The sequence below is a fragment of the Phyllostomus discolor genome, chromosome 7, assembly GCF_004126475.2.
Source record: "Phyllostomus discolor isolate MPI-MPIP mPhyDis1 chromosome 7, mPhyDis1.pri.v3, whole genome shotgun sequence".
Classification (NCBI taxonomy): domain Eukaryota; kingdom Metazoa; phylum Chordata; class Mammalia; order Chiroptera; family Phyllostomidae; genus Phyllostomus; species Phyllostomus discolor.
In genome coordinates, this window is record NC_040909.2 from 4,172,856 (window position 1) to 4,185,877 (window position 13,022).

The 13,022-nt window shown below is 68.0% G+C and overlaps 1 protein-coding gene across 1 annotated transcript; it reads right to left on the reverse strand.

The window, feature by feature from the left end:
- Nucleotides 1–459: 459 nt before the first annotated feature.
- SEMA3B (semaphorin 3B) lies at nucleotides 460–11,716 on the reverse strand. The gene is made up of 18 exons (XM_028517900.2): nucleotides 11,613–11,716; nucleotides 7,507–7,699; nucleotides 6,633–6,790; nucleotides 6,413–6,475; nucleotides 5,876–5,995; nucleotides 5,704–5,797; nucleotides 5,393–5,512; nucleotides 4,429–4,574; nucleotides 4,222–4,333; nucleotides 4,046–4,115; nucleotides 3,823–3,967; nucleotides 3,267–3,486; nucleotides 2,929–3,020; nucleotides 2,808–2,849; nucleotides 2,411–2,568; nucleotides 2,265–2,320; nucleotides 2,037–2,176; nucleotides 460–1,538 (listed from the first exon to the last, which is right to left on the reverse strand). Exons 2-18 carry the CDS (start codon nucleotides 7,619–7,621, stop codon nucleotides 1,140–1,142), a joined length of 2,250 nt encoding a protein of 749 aa, XP_028373701.1. The 5' UTR covers nucleotides 7,622–7,699; nucleotides 11,613–11,716; the 3' UTR covers nucleotides 460–1,139.
- Nucleotides 11,717–13,022: the final 1,306 nt, after the last annotated feature.

Sequence of the window (13,022 nt, forward strand, 5' to 3'; positions counted from 1 at the left end):
ACCTCAGTTTTCTCATCTGTGAGTTGGAGTAACCGTGGTTCCTCCTGGCCACGGCACTCGGGAAACTGGAAATACAGCCATCTGTCTGAAGCACTCGGCACAACAGAGTTCCAATCCTCCCTCCCTTTCACAGGCGCGCACGGGTCACACGGGGCTGTGTAAGGGTGCAGGGCCCCACTCCCCCTTGGGAGCAGGGCATGGTCCAGCTCAGGGCCCAGCTTCTGCTGTTAGAGCCCTGCGTCCCTTCTTCCCAGGTGGAACAGAGCAAGACAGTGGGGCTTGGCCTCCCAGCACCTCCTCAACCCATCACTGCTCCACGTTTCCCAAAGCCAGGACACAGCTGCTCAGGACCTCCGCACGGACTGTCCCTCCTGGGGTGTTCCGCCCCTGGAGACTCCCATGGCTGGCTCCTCGTCCCTGAGCTCCAGCGCCAACCCCTTATGAGGCCTTCCGCTCTCCTCCACTTCATCCAGTTTTATTTCCCTCAGAGCCCTTGGCCCAGAAATTATATTGCTCAGAACGCACTGTGCACGCCAGCATCTCCTCGGGCCCTCCCTGTAAGGCACACTCAGCCACACGGTCACCACCTGCAACCTTCACCACCACAACATCCTCAGGCAGAAGAAACTGAGGTCCCGAGACCGCTAGGAAGGGGGCCAGGGCCACCCCGAGAGGCCTGGGACCAGCGGTTGTCTGCTGGGGCCGCTCCGGCTTCCGCTGATAACGTGTTTATTGCATTAGTACAGTGGGCCTGCCCCGCCCCGCCCCCAGCAGCCCGGCCTGTTCACAGCTTCCTGCTCCTTGCCCAGACCAGGAGGCCCTTCTCCCGGGGTGAGCACTCCAGGTACTTCCCCGGCCCACCTTGTTGTCCCGGAGCCCTGCTTCTCTGCCCCCTCCCGACCAGCCAGACCCTGTGCCCTGTGCCTGGGCGGCCCCTCCCGGGGCTACATTCAAGGGGTTATCTTCTGTTAATAAATAAGCCGGCGCCTTCCCCTAGGCCGGAGCCTGTCGGTGGTTGCCTTGGTTGGCCTGGGACAGCAGCGTGCCGGCCCCTCGCTGTCTGTCTCCCAGGGTCTGTCTGCCCCTTCTCCAGCCTGTCCTCTTGTGTCCTCCCCAGTCCCGGCGTGGAGATGGCCGAATCACCAGTGTGCTGCGCTGCGCGGCCCCCGCTCAGCACGCGGTTCTGGGGCGTTTGTCCGCCGGTTGCGACCCTTCCTCTGTGACTCTGAAGGCGCTGGGCGCGGCGCCGGCTGTGGCCTACACATTCGCAGGGAGCTCGCGCCACCGCCACCCGGCTCCACCAGCTGCAGGAAGTCCCGGTACCAGAGCTTGGGGCTCGGTGGCACAAGGGACGCATCCTCGGTTCGCGCCAGTCTTTCGGCCTGCGCAGCACTCAACACGTGCAACACCAGACGACGCAGCGGCTGCGAAAAGCCCTGCTCCACCGCGGCGCACAGGTACGCGCCCGAGTCCCCGCGCTGCAGCCCGCGCAGCAGCAGCCCCCGCGCCGTGCGCTCCGCGCGCTCCACCGCCGGCACCTGCGGGCCAAACCAGCGTGAGGCGGGGCGGCAGGGTGGGAAACACGGCTCCCTGCCCCCGCGTGGGACTGGAGAGGCAAACGTCCACGGTGGCGTGGCCGAGTGGGAGAGGAAAAGGGGCGCACACAGGTGCACATCTGAAGGCTGGGTACAAGAAAGCCGGTGGTCTTCAAGTGGGGAGACCCGAAAAGGGCGGTGGTTTACCTGAACATGGGGAGCAGGTCAGGGCTCTCAATCAATAGATGGGGTGGGGGCGGGGCTTTTGTCGTGTGTGTGTGTGTGTGTGTGTGTGTGTGTGTGTGTGTGAGAGAGAGGGAGAGAGAGGGAGGGAGAGGCCAGGAGCCTAGTTAGCCGGCATGGGGCCTCACCCGCAAAAGGGACCGGATGTAAGGGGTCGGAGTGGGTGGAGCCTCGCTGTGCGGGGCTCATCTAGTGCGGAACAGGCCGGGGGCCTCATTAGTCACGGCCGTAGGGGGCAGGACTCCCCGCCAAGCTCACCGGGGTGCTGGTCCCCTCCCCTGCGCGCTGGAAGGTCCACTCCACGTGCGCCTGCAGCGAGCGCGGCTCACACTCCAGGAAGGTGCTGCCTCCCTCCACACCGAACACCTTCCGCTCCAGCAGCGCGGGCTGGGACGAGTCTGGGAGCAAGGGAAAGTCAGATCCAGGCCCGGCAGGGCGGGGCGGGGCATCTTCAAGGGATGAGAGGCGGGGCAGCTGGGCACTCACCCCCAGAGCACAGCGTTCTGGGGTCGCCGTTCTTTATGTCTTGCCGCCGGAACCTCCTAGTGGGGGGATATCGGAGCCTCCCTGAGCCCTTTTTCGTTTCACCAAGGACTCCCTCCCGGCGACCCCCCTTGCCGGCCCCTGCCCACCTCTTGGCACTGGGCTGGAAGCGAGTGCACGTGGCTCCGTCCCAGGCGCAGTAGGGGTCCCGCGCCAGGCAGCACTCGGAGCAGGCGCGGCCATGGGCGGCGCAGCGGTACAAAGGGATCTGGGCCACCGCACTCCGCGAGGCTACGTACAGCTGGTGCTAGGGGGCAGGAGGGGCTCCGGACTGACCGAAGGAGGCCCTGTGCCCACCTCCCAGGGGTCAGGGGTCCCTCCCCGACTTGACAGTGGAGAACACCGAGGTCTCAGGTGACACAGCCTAACGAAGGCAGCAGAGTCTATACCTGGACCCAGGGTTCACGCTACCAAGGGAGGTACGGGGCCAGGGGTGCCCGGGCACCGGTGCGGTCCGTTCCACCCCTGAGACTTCTGGCCACTTACCCTCTTGGAGGAGATTTGCATGCTGGTGACAGCAGCAGAGTCCTGAGAGAGAGAGAAGGGGTGCTGGGACCAGGGCTGCGTGCATGTGTGGGGCTGCCCGGGGATGGGTGCTGGGCCTCACCTCGAACACGTGCAGCTCCTCCAGGAGCAGCCCCTCCGCGTTGGGCCGGCCGCCCTTAGGGACCGAGATCACCTTGAGCACCGTGCCGGCGTCTGCAGGGGTGAGAGGGGGCGGGTGACTCTTCCTGTTCCTTGACACGGAGGGCCCGGGTGCTCTTCCCCTCAGAGGCCTCCACCCTCAGCCTGGCTGGGTCGGTGGGTTGGACCAATCAGAGCGGCACCCAGGAGACGGGGACACAGCCCAGGCAAAGCGTGGACAGGGGGCTCGGCCAGGGGAGCTTCTACGGCAGGCCACAGCGCGTGGCCGGGGGGCCCGCGGGCGGTCGGGAGGTCCCTGACCTGTGCCGATGAAGAGGACGTCGTAGTGCCCGTCAGCAGCTGCCACGCGGTCTGCAACGACCTGGGTGAAGGTGTACCCGGCCCCCACTTGCAGGAAGAGAGGGCGCCCCCCCACGGGCAGGATGGGATTGTACATGAGGGGGTGGTTCCGGGCGAACTGGATGACGTCATCGGGGAAGTCCTTGGTGGAGCTGAAGGTGCCGAAAGTCCTGCTGGGGCACTAGGGGGCGGGGAGGAGGCGGGCGGGGGCGTGGCGTGAGGGCTTGGGGGGCAGCCCTCCACAGCAGGCGTGGGGAATGGAGTGTGCAGGTGGTGGGGGAGGGCTGTGGGGGGTCGGACGGAGCCCAGGCCTGGGGAGCTGCGAGAGGAGACCAAGCTTTGCCCTCAGGAGTCTGAGGAGCAGGCGTGGCCTCACCCGGAGGGGCCCTGCCTGGTGAAGGTGACTTTTTTCAGCCATAACCAAAGGCAGACACCACATTTCACCAAGAAGACCCCGAGTTCTCCACCCCCGAGGCTTTCCGTGGGTAGTGGCGGGGGTCCCTTGGCTACTACGCACCATGCCGGGCCGGGGGTAGGGCACGCGGCCCTGGTAGGCCACCCACTGGTGCATGGGCCCCTCTTTGTGTGCAAAGGGTCCCAGGAAGGCCCGGCGCACGTCGCTCATGCTGTACACGCACACCGCGGAGCCCTGGAAGACGCCACTGCGGGCGAGAACACGCGTGGAGTGACAGGCCCGGAAGGGCCCAGGCCGCCCCACCCGGCTACCTCGCGCCCCTCACCTGGAAGTGGAGAAGACAGCGTAGAGCAGCGGGGTCCAGCGGTCCCTCGAGGACAGCAGGAACACATCCTCTGTGGGGACGGGGCCTGGTCGGGGAGGGCGCCCAGCCCGGCAGGCTCCGGGATCCGCGCCCCTGCCCTCCCTTCCCCCACGCCAGCCTCCACCCCCGGCACTCACGGAGCTGGTCAAAGTGCGTGTCGCCCTCGACGCCGGGCACGGAGCACACCAGCCGCGCCTTCAGGAATGTGGTCCACTTGTTGACCAGGCTGCGCTGGCCACCCACGTCATTCTGCGGGGCCCATTGGAGGGGATGAGGGTGAGGCCCCAGAGGGCAGCGGGGTGGAGCGGGGTCACTCGGAGGGGGGTCACGCAGGGAGCCCTCACCCGGCAGATCTGGCCCACGCGGGACACGGAGAGGCGCCCCAGGGCCGGCGCCGTCTCCACCGCTGACTCGCGGAAGAAGAAGTAGATCTTGTCGTCATCCGGGTTCTCGCTCTCCGGAATCCAGAAGACCTTAATGAACTTGGGCTCTGGCCACAGGAGAAGGCGTGAAGTCAGGGAGTTCCTGGCCCCGACGCCCCCTCTGCCATCCATTGTGAGACCCACGTGCTGCCTCTTCTTTGTCTCCCAGGAGCCCACCGAGCAGCATCTGACTGCTCACAGCTTCTAGGACCAAGTTCAGAAGGTGCTTCCTGCACAGACTCCAAAGGGTCAGGGCCTGCGAGTCAAGAAGCAGCCGCCAGAGGGCAGCAGAGACCGCGGCTAACTGGGAACGCAGGCGCCCGATGAGGGGAGCCTTCTCACCTTGCCCCGGACACTTGCCCTGTCCAGAAGGCTAAGAAAGGAGGGACATCGGTGTCCGGTATTACCTTCACTCGGGAAGCTTTTTCTCTAGCGGGACGCAGATGCCCCACCCCTGTTTCAAGCACTCTGCTGGGTCCAATCATGGCTTCTCTTGCAAATCTGTTTCCTGGCCCGTTCCTTCCCAGGGCCCTGGCACTGGCTGCTTCACTGCCTGGAGTGGCCCACCTGCAGCCCAGCTCACGTCTATCCTCAGCGGAGTGGGGCCCTTTCCCCGACTCTCTCACTGCCGCCACCTGGCCCCCTCCCCTCCCCCATTCTCTCACAGGTCTCTCGGCCAATGGAGTTTATTTTATCATTTGTTAGGAGGTCTGTGAGTTCAAAGAGGGCGTGGGCCACACCAGCCTAGTCCCTCGCAGGGCCTGCCACACCGTAGTGCTTGGCGAGACCAGGCTGCACCCCCTGCTCACTTATTCTACGGGCCTTACTCCACACCTGCCCCGTTGGGGATGACGGTCCCCTCCTGCCACCCCCACCAGTCTGTCACCATTGAGCCAGCGGGAGTCGTGTGGCTCCGTGCGGAGACTCGGCCGCCGGCCCAGGCTGCGGAAGATGGTGAAGTCCCGGCCCATGAGGTCTGCGGCCACCCCGGAGTACAGCTCCTCCCCTGCAGACCGGGCAAGGGCTGCTCAGCCGCGTGCGGAGGGCACTCGGGGTGCGGGGGCTGGGGGCCTGTGGAGCTGTGGGGACTCTTGGGGAGTCGGTAGGGTTATGGGGGTCTCCTTGGCGTTCTAGGGAGGGTTTGGGGACTTCCTGGGGTTCCGGGAGTGGTGCTGGGACCCCAGCCTTCGGACTCACCCACCAGCACGGAGGCAGCCCGGTGCCTGGGGTCATACGGACTCTTGCCCTTGCCATCCTCCAGCCTCCGGGGGTCCAGCCGGAGCACGGGGTCCTGGGGGCAGGGCGGGGCGTCACAGCCAGGCCCCTGCCCGCTGCCACAGCCGCCCTCTCTGCTCGGGTCCGGCCTTACCTCCAGCCGGTGGCCCACCTCCACAAACGCGCAGGTGGGGTGGAAGGCCCCTGTGCCACAGGCCAGCAGGTGGGTGCGGTTGTAGGAGTGCAGCAGCTTCACGAAGTTCATGCACTCAGTCTAGTGGGCAGACAGGGGCAGGGGCAGGGACAATGAGGCCTCCCCGCCGGGAGGTGGCCTTAAGGGGTCCCAGCTCACCAGGGGCACCCTCACCCCTTCCTTCTGCATAAGCCCAGGCAAGTACCGCAAGGGGCTACGGGGACCTGGGTGCCGTTGGCGACCAGCCCGGCCCACCTCTCACCAGAACGGGTGAACCGGGAAGCACAGGCCCCGCCGTGCCCCCTGTGACTCACAGGCCCCCAGGAAGAATCACATCACATGAGCCCCCACCCTGACTCACTACCTCCAGGCCTCAGCCACCTCAACCCCCCGCCCCCATCCCCGAAGGAACAGATGGGCCTCTGTTCTAGCGCTGCCCTGTCCAGAGTGAGGGGCTGCCCGCCCCGCCCCGCCCCCACCCGGGCCGCCAGCACTCACACCAATGTCCTTCCCGGCCCAGTTGCACTCCTCTCGCCACTCCACAGGGGCCGGCCAGGCCAGCTACGGAGGTTGGGGAAGGGGGAACACCGGTCAGGGACTTCTCACTGTGCCGAGGGCGCCCACTCGGGGCGCCCACCCCCTGGTCTCTCCGGGGAGCCCCGAGGGGGGGCCCAGGGCTCCTTCCCTGGGCAGCACCGAGGCGGGGGGGCCCTGGCACCTTCTTGGCCCGCTTGCTGATGTTGTCCAGGCTGAGGGAGGCCACGTGGTTCTCGGCGCCCACGAACAGGCGTCCGCGCTCCTCGTCCACCAGCAAAGCCTCATAGCAGCAGGTCCTCGCCAGCCGGAAGGTCCGGAGGCCGTGCTGGGCCTGGAGCTCTGCAGAGTTGGGGCACACAGAGAGTCACTGCTGGGGCTCCCCCCGGGCCCAGCCTGCTGTCTCTCTTACAGGCCACGGTTGTCCACGGCCATGACCCGGCAGCCCACACACGGGTGGACTCACACCTGTGTCAGTGCACACTCACGGAGGCCCACCCAGGGATGAAGCTCCCAGGGTGGGCAGCACAACCGCCAGCCCCACTCCCAGGGGAGGAGGGCTGGGCGAGCTCCTGGGGGCGTGCTGGGACGAGCAGCGTCGTCTCCGGACAGGCGCACGGGGAGGCCGGGGCTCTGGAGGAGGCCGGGCACGCAGGGAAAGCCAGAACCCCAGCCCCCAAATCCGGCTGAGCGCTCTCTGCCACCCTGCCCGCCCCTGCCTAGCGATTACTCCCAGGTAGCGGGTGTGGAAGGGGGCTCTGAGGGCCCCACACCTCCACGTCCCAGAGGGGTAGCGGACGGGGCAGAGGCAGGGTCTGTTGCCATGGGGACCGGAGGGGGCTTGCTGGGAAAGCAGAGGGGAATGCGGGCAGAGAGGCGGGGGCCTGAGGCCAGGGCCGGGTGAGCTGGAGGTGGACCGCGAGTGCTCCCAGTCCAGTCCGGATCAGGGGGTCCACGCAGGCCAGGTGGCCCGGCAGAGAACACAGTGCCCCCTGCCCACGCCGGGCCCCTCCCCCGCCCGCCCCGGGCTGGGCCTCCCACCTGCCAGGTGCGCCTACCTTGGAAGGAGAGCCGAAGGCGCGGAGGGCTGGGGGCGGCGCCCCCCGGCAGCGCCGTCCAGAGCAGGGCCAGGGCCAGGCCCAGGATCATGGCGGCGGCCTCGGCCCGCCCCATCCCGGCCAGCCGGGGCGCTCAGGGATCAGCAGGCGCGAGTGGAGGAGCCTTGAGCCGCCCTGGACTCTGCCCCGGGATCTGGAAGAGAAGGAGTCACAGCAAGGGCGAGGGAGGGCAGCCGGGGGGAGCCCCCGGAGATCGGATTACAGCCCCTAGGGGAAGGAGGCTGGGGGGTCGCATTCCGCTTCCTCCGAGCCCTCCCCGCCCTCCCTCGGAGGGTGCCCTGCCTGCCCACAATCACAGACACACCCACGCCGGGCACACCCTTGGGGTCACCCTGGCACAGGCAGGCACCCGCCCCACCACGTCACCCTCCTCTGTGACTCGCTCTCCCGAGCACACACACTCGCAGACGCTGGGGCACGCACTCTGGGCGCCTGCTCCGCGCCGGCCGGGGACTGGGGCTGGGGACAGTGGGGGACACAGACAGGGTGCCCCATGCAGCAGGTGGCACAGAGCCAACGAGGACCCGGATCAATGGGCTTTAGAAGGTGCCAAGAGCGACGGGCACAACAAGCCGGTCGCGGGGGCGAGAGCCACAGGAGGGTCCAGCCTCTGCAGGTGGCTGGGCGCCCACAGGCCCGGGGACAGAAGCGCCTTCGCGGCTGGAGCCCGCGGGGTGCGGGGGTGCCTGCGAGTGTGAACGTTTGAGAGTTGCTTTGTGTGTCTGTGTTGCACATGTGTGTCGTGTATGTGCACACACACACGCCTGGGAGGCCATGTGGCATGCATGTGTGAGCACACACGGCATAGTGTGTGTCTGTGTGATGTGTGCACTTTGCACACGTGTCTCTCTGTGTGTTGAGGGTATGTGCATGTGAGTGTGTCTGCACACGCAAGTGCGCACCTGTCTTCCTGGACATGCAAGTGAGCAAAACCCACTGCAGCCTCAGTCACTGCCTTTGCCTCGGAGACACTCTGGCACCCACTCCTCAGAGGGAGCAGTGGGTCCGGGAGCCCGTGCCTGGGCCCCAGGGGCCGAGCGGGAGCCCCACCCCCACTCCCACCGGGGCTGCTTGTACAGCCCCAGCTCGAGCTGGCCCCGGAGGGTGGGCTGAGTTGGTCACACACAGCAACTCTGTGAGCTGACTTCAGACCCGGGAGGAGTCAAGTGCGGCGCGCCAGGGGCCTGGGGCAGCCTCTCTGCACAGCGCAGCGAGGGGAGCTGCCCGCCCCTCCCTGAGTCTCTCCCCCCTGCCCTCGTCCTCACGGTTTCCCCATCTTTGGGCCCCTCCGACGGGGCCAGGCTCTGGCCCCAGCGCCTGCCAGCAGGCTGTGCAGGTGCCGGGCACGGGAGCCCTGGTGCGGGGAGAGGTCCTGGGGTGGGATGGAGCTGCGGAGGCCCATTCCAGACCATTCCCCCGACCCCTGCCCGGGCCACAGCTCCGGGACCCCCCCCCCACCCCCCGCCCCGGGCCGGCCCCCACCTGCTTCTCTCCCTCAGCTGACACTTGCCGCCTCTGCCTCTTCTGGGCTGGGGGGTCTGCGACGCCACCGAACACGCGGCTGCCTTCCCAAAGGCCGCCAAGGGCTCCAGCAGCAGGTCCCCCACCCGAGCCCCTCTGAGCCCCGAAGAAGGGGAGAAGCCTAGGGGCCCGAGGGCACCCTCTGCCGGCCCCTTTAAGGAGCAGCTCCCGCCCCCACCAAACCAGCCGCCGCCCCACACTGGCCGTCAAGTTTACGGGCGGGCAGATCGGGTGACCGGGCAGGCAGCCTGGACGGCTGGGGATGGTGGCCGGGCCAAAGTGGAGCGGGCACAAGGGAGGGGTGGGTAGGGGCGACCCCCCCCCCCCCGTCGGGCCTCACAGCAGCAGGGCAGGGCGCCCCAAGCAGCAGTCTGGAAGTGTGGCTGCCAGTTGAGCCAAAGAAGGAGAAAACGATCAAGACCCTCCCAGCCCCCCGGGCGGCCCCGCACAGCAGGCAGTGGGAGCAGCTGGTGGGGGCACCCCGGGGGGACCCGGGGTGCAGCTGGGGCACAGCTGCCACCTCCGTTCCCAGGAGCCAGCCGGGGTGGGAGGGGTGGAGGTCAGGGGAGGGGGTTCTCAACTGAAGGTCTGATGGGCCCTCGGGACCCTGTCCCAGGCCTTCCTCACGGCTCGGGCCCACGCCTCTGCCACCTGGCTGCCAGTGGTTGCCGTGACAGCCAGGCTGGAGCGGGAGAGGAGGGCCAGAGAGGGGCAGGCAGGGCTGTCCCTGCGGGGCGAGGGCCCAGTCAGGCACCACCTCCCTCGTCCTGACCCGGGGCGGGGGGGGGGGGGGCCCGCATCTGTGCCCCACCAAACCCTGAGCACCCAGGGGTGTGCCTGTCTCAGGCAGGACGGGCTCTTGCACCCCAGCGCCTCAGTGGGGAAGGGTCTGGAGGCCGGGCCCGGAGCTGGGTCTGGCAGACACACCCCCCATGGGTGCTGCCGGGGGCACTTTTTTTTGAGGGGCTGAGCATTGACAGTGGCCGACAGTGGGGACCTCAGGTCCGCCTGGGCGAACACACGGGGGAACCAGGATGCCCTTCGACCCCTCAGCCCCCTGGCAAGAAGCACCCTCCTGCAGGAGCCCCACGGCTGGTCAGCGAGGGAGGCTGTGTGGCCACTTCGAGGGCACGTACTTCTGCTGCCCACCGCCTGCCAAGAAGCGTCTGTGCCCAGTCAGGGTGGGGTCGTGCCTCCTTCCTGAGCCTCGGGGCCTGGCTGGGCGGGCTGGCTGGGCGGGCGGGCTGGCAGGGCAGGGCAGGGGTCAAGGGAAGAACCAGGGGCTGTCAGGAGGGGTTGGGGAGGGACACACCCCTGTGTGGACTGCTGGGCTTTCAGGGTGCACCTCTCCTTCCCCCCGGGCTCCCTGCCTTGGACCTGGGCAGCCTCCCCCTCCCCGCCCCACGCTCGCAAACAAAATTCTTTGGCTGTTTACAACTTTCCACCCGAGCAGCCAAGATCAGCAAGTGCCTTCGAGGTCCCCACCCACGCCCACTGTGCCCCCTACCTGCCCCCACTGCCTTCAGTGCTGCAGGCCCCGGGGGTCCCGGCCTCTGTTTTGTCCACCCCCAGCCCTGTGACCGTACCGAGAAACGGGACCAGGGCCCCCCAGCTCCCATCTTCCCGGCACCCTGGGACTCAACTCCAGCCGAAGGGACCGGGCTATCCTGGGGCCACCTGGGAATTTCACACTGCCCTCCTTCCTCCCGATGGGTCCCCTCCCTGGAACAGAAAGGAAGAGCCCCAGGAGTGGAAGCGCCAGTTGTCCCTGTCCCCGCAAGAGGTGTCCTTTCTGCTCCTCGGTCCCCGTGCACACCAGGCTCTGGGGAACAGCCTCAGGGAGACAGCCCTAGAGGGGCAGGGACCTTCCCGAGAGACACACTGGGTTCTGGGAGTGCTCTGGGCTCTGGGCTCAGGCAGCCTGGGCCTGGCTCTTGACAGCTAAGGTCCCTACTCCTGTCTGCACCCCTGCCCTGGGGCCACCACCCCAGGCTCCTAGGCCTCCACCCTCCGCCGGGGCACCCGCGGGCAGGCGCCTGCCTGGGCTCTGGCCCTCGCGCTGCGCGTCAGTGGCACAGCCTGCCGGGCCTTCCCTTCTGGAGGTGACTGGCCGGCTGGGCCAAGTCCCGGCACCTGCTGCCCTGTCCTTTGTCACCAGTGGGGCCTGTCCCCTGCAGAGCCCTGTGTTCTGGGCTCTGGGTGGTGCAGCTGGGACAGGACGCCCAGCCGAGGAAGGCTGCGGCCAGCGCTCCCAGGGCCTGGCGGGGGCCAGGCCACGGCGGCTCCGCACTCCCACCTGCTTTAGCCATCAGGGCTGGCCGCCACTTTCCTCATTCTGGCCACGTGGGTACTAGGGTGTGCGCCCTGGGGACTTGGGCACCCGTCCTGGGGCGAACCTAACTGAGGCCTCAATGTCCTGACACTCTGCCACCCGCCCCAGGGGCTCTCCTGGGGGAGGGTCTGTCCAGGCACTTCCCACCCGCCCCCAGCCTGGCCTCCACGCCCCCAGGGGACCCCTGGCCCACCTTTTTGGAAAGATCAGCTCCTCCCTTCCTTGCCTGTTTCCCTTTCCTTCTGAGGGCCATGTCAGAGCTGAGGTGGAGGGGCCGAGGGAGGGGCCACCGGGAACCCTGGGCCTCTGGCTGTAGCCCTGCCCCCACCGCCCCGCCCCTACCCTCCGCCTCCTGCGCATTCCTCCCCGGCTGAGGTCAGCCCCTCTGGGATGGGGCAGCCCCCCCTCCCCACCAGCCACATCACAGCTCTTCACTCACTCCTGTTTTCCTCATTGCTCCGCGGGGAGGGAGTGGGGGTGGGGTGGGGCGTCCGTCTCCCTCCCTTCTCCGCAGCGGGGCGGGGCGGGGCGCGGGGGGAGCGCGGGGAGGGCGCAGGGCCGCTCCAGGAACCGCAGAGGTGGACCGCGGTGGCCCTGTGTCATTAACATACATTAACACAGCGCGGCGCTCCCAGGAGGGCGGCTGTGGGACTCCGAATGCCCTGGCCGCTGGGGGGCGTAACAGGGTCAACCCCCTAGGAGTCCCGGGAGGGGCGGGGCTGAGCCCTGGCACCCCCGCTCCCGGCTGTGTGTCCCTAGGGGGAAATGAAAGGTTTCGGGTCGCTCCCTGGACTAGCCCTGCGGTTGTGGGTGCGGGGTGCGGGGTGCGGGGGCAGGCCGGGCAGGTCTGGCACACTGCCGGGCGGGGCCGGGGGGGGGGGGCTGTGTGTGCGCGCGCACAGGTGCGCACTCTCCGAGCCCCCTCGGCCCTGGACGTCCTGCGGCATCCGGGCCTGGGGGCCTCTCGTTCTCCGGAGCCCTTCTCGGGTTCGGCTCCTCCCCTGTCCCCTTTCGTCCTCGGCCGCCGCCCTACCACCACCCACCACCTCCCGCTCCCCTACACCTCCCCACCCCCACCCCCCCCCCAGCGCGGAGATTTCCCTGGCCCTCCACCTGAACATCCTTCCCTCCCCAGCCGCTGGGGACTCCTCCACCTTCCTCTCCCACGAGTCTGTGACCTCCTCAGCGGCGCCCAAGCACACCCCCCTCTCCTGAGAGCCCCCAGCTCAGGACAGGACAACTCTCCTTGAGGGCTAGACAATGCTCAGCCTCCCCGCCCCACTGACCCTGATCTGCTCACCCTACCCCGAGGCCCTGGTCTTCCTGCCTGTCCTCCTCCTGAGTGCCCACTTCCACAGGCCATCCTAGCCCCTGACTCAAGAGTTTGTGAAGCTTGGGGGTCCTAGGCTTTAGCCGGGCATTCCCACCCCTGCTGGCCAGGGCTCCGGCCACCCCAGGCAGGACTGGGCTTGGGTGACGCCCTCCTGCTGTTAGGCCCGCCCCTCTGCCACCTGCTGGTCTCCTCTCCCTTCTTCCCGAAAGCCCCAGCCGCCTGTGCGGCCAGGCGGAGTCCTCTGCGGTGCTCCGGGTCCCTGGCGGCAGG

Coding starts and splice junctions, on each gene's coding strand:
- SEMA3B (XM_028517900.2), bottom strand. CDS start 7,621: ATGGGGCGGGCCGAGGCCGCCGCCATGATCCTGGGCCTGGCCCTGGCC. Junction 6,791..7,506: donor CCTTCGGCTCTCCTTCCAAG/GTAGGCGCACCT, acceptor CCAACTCTGCAG/AGCTCCAGGCCCAGCACGGC. Junction 4,116..4,221: donor CACGCACTTTGACCAGCTCC/GTGAGTGCCGGG, acceptor CCGTCCCCACAG/AGGATGTGTTCCTGCTGTCC.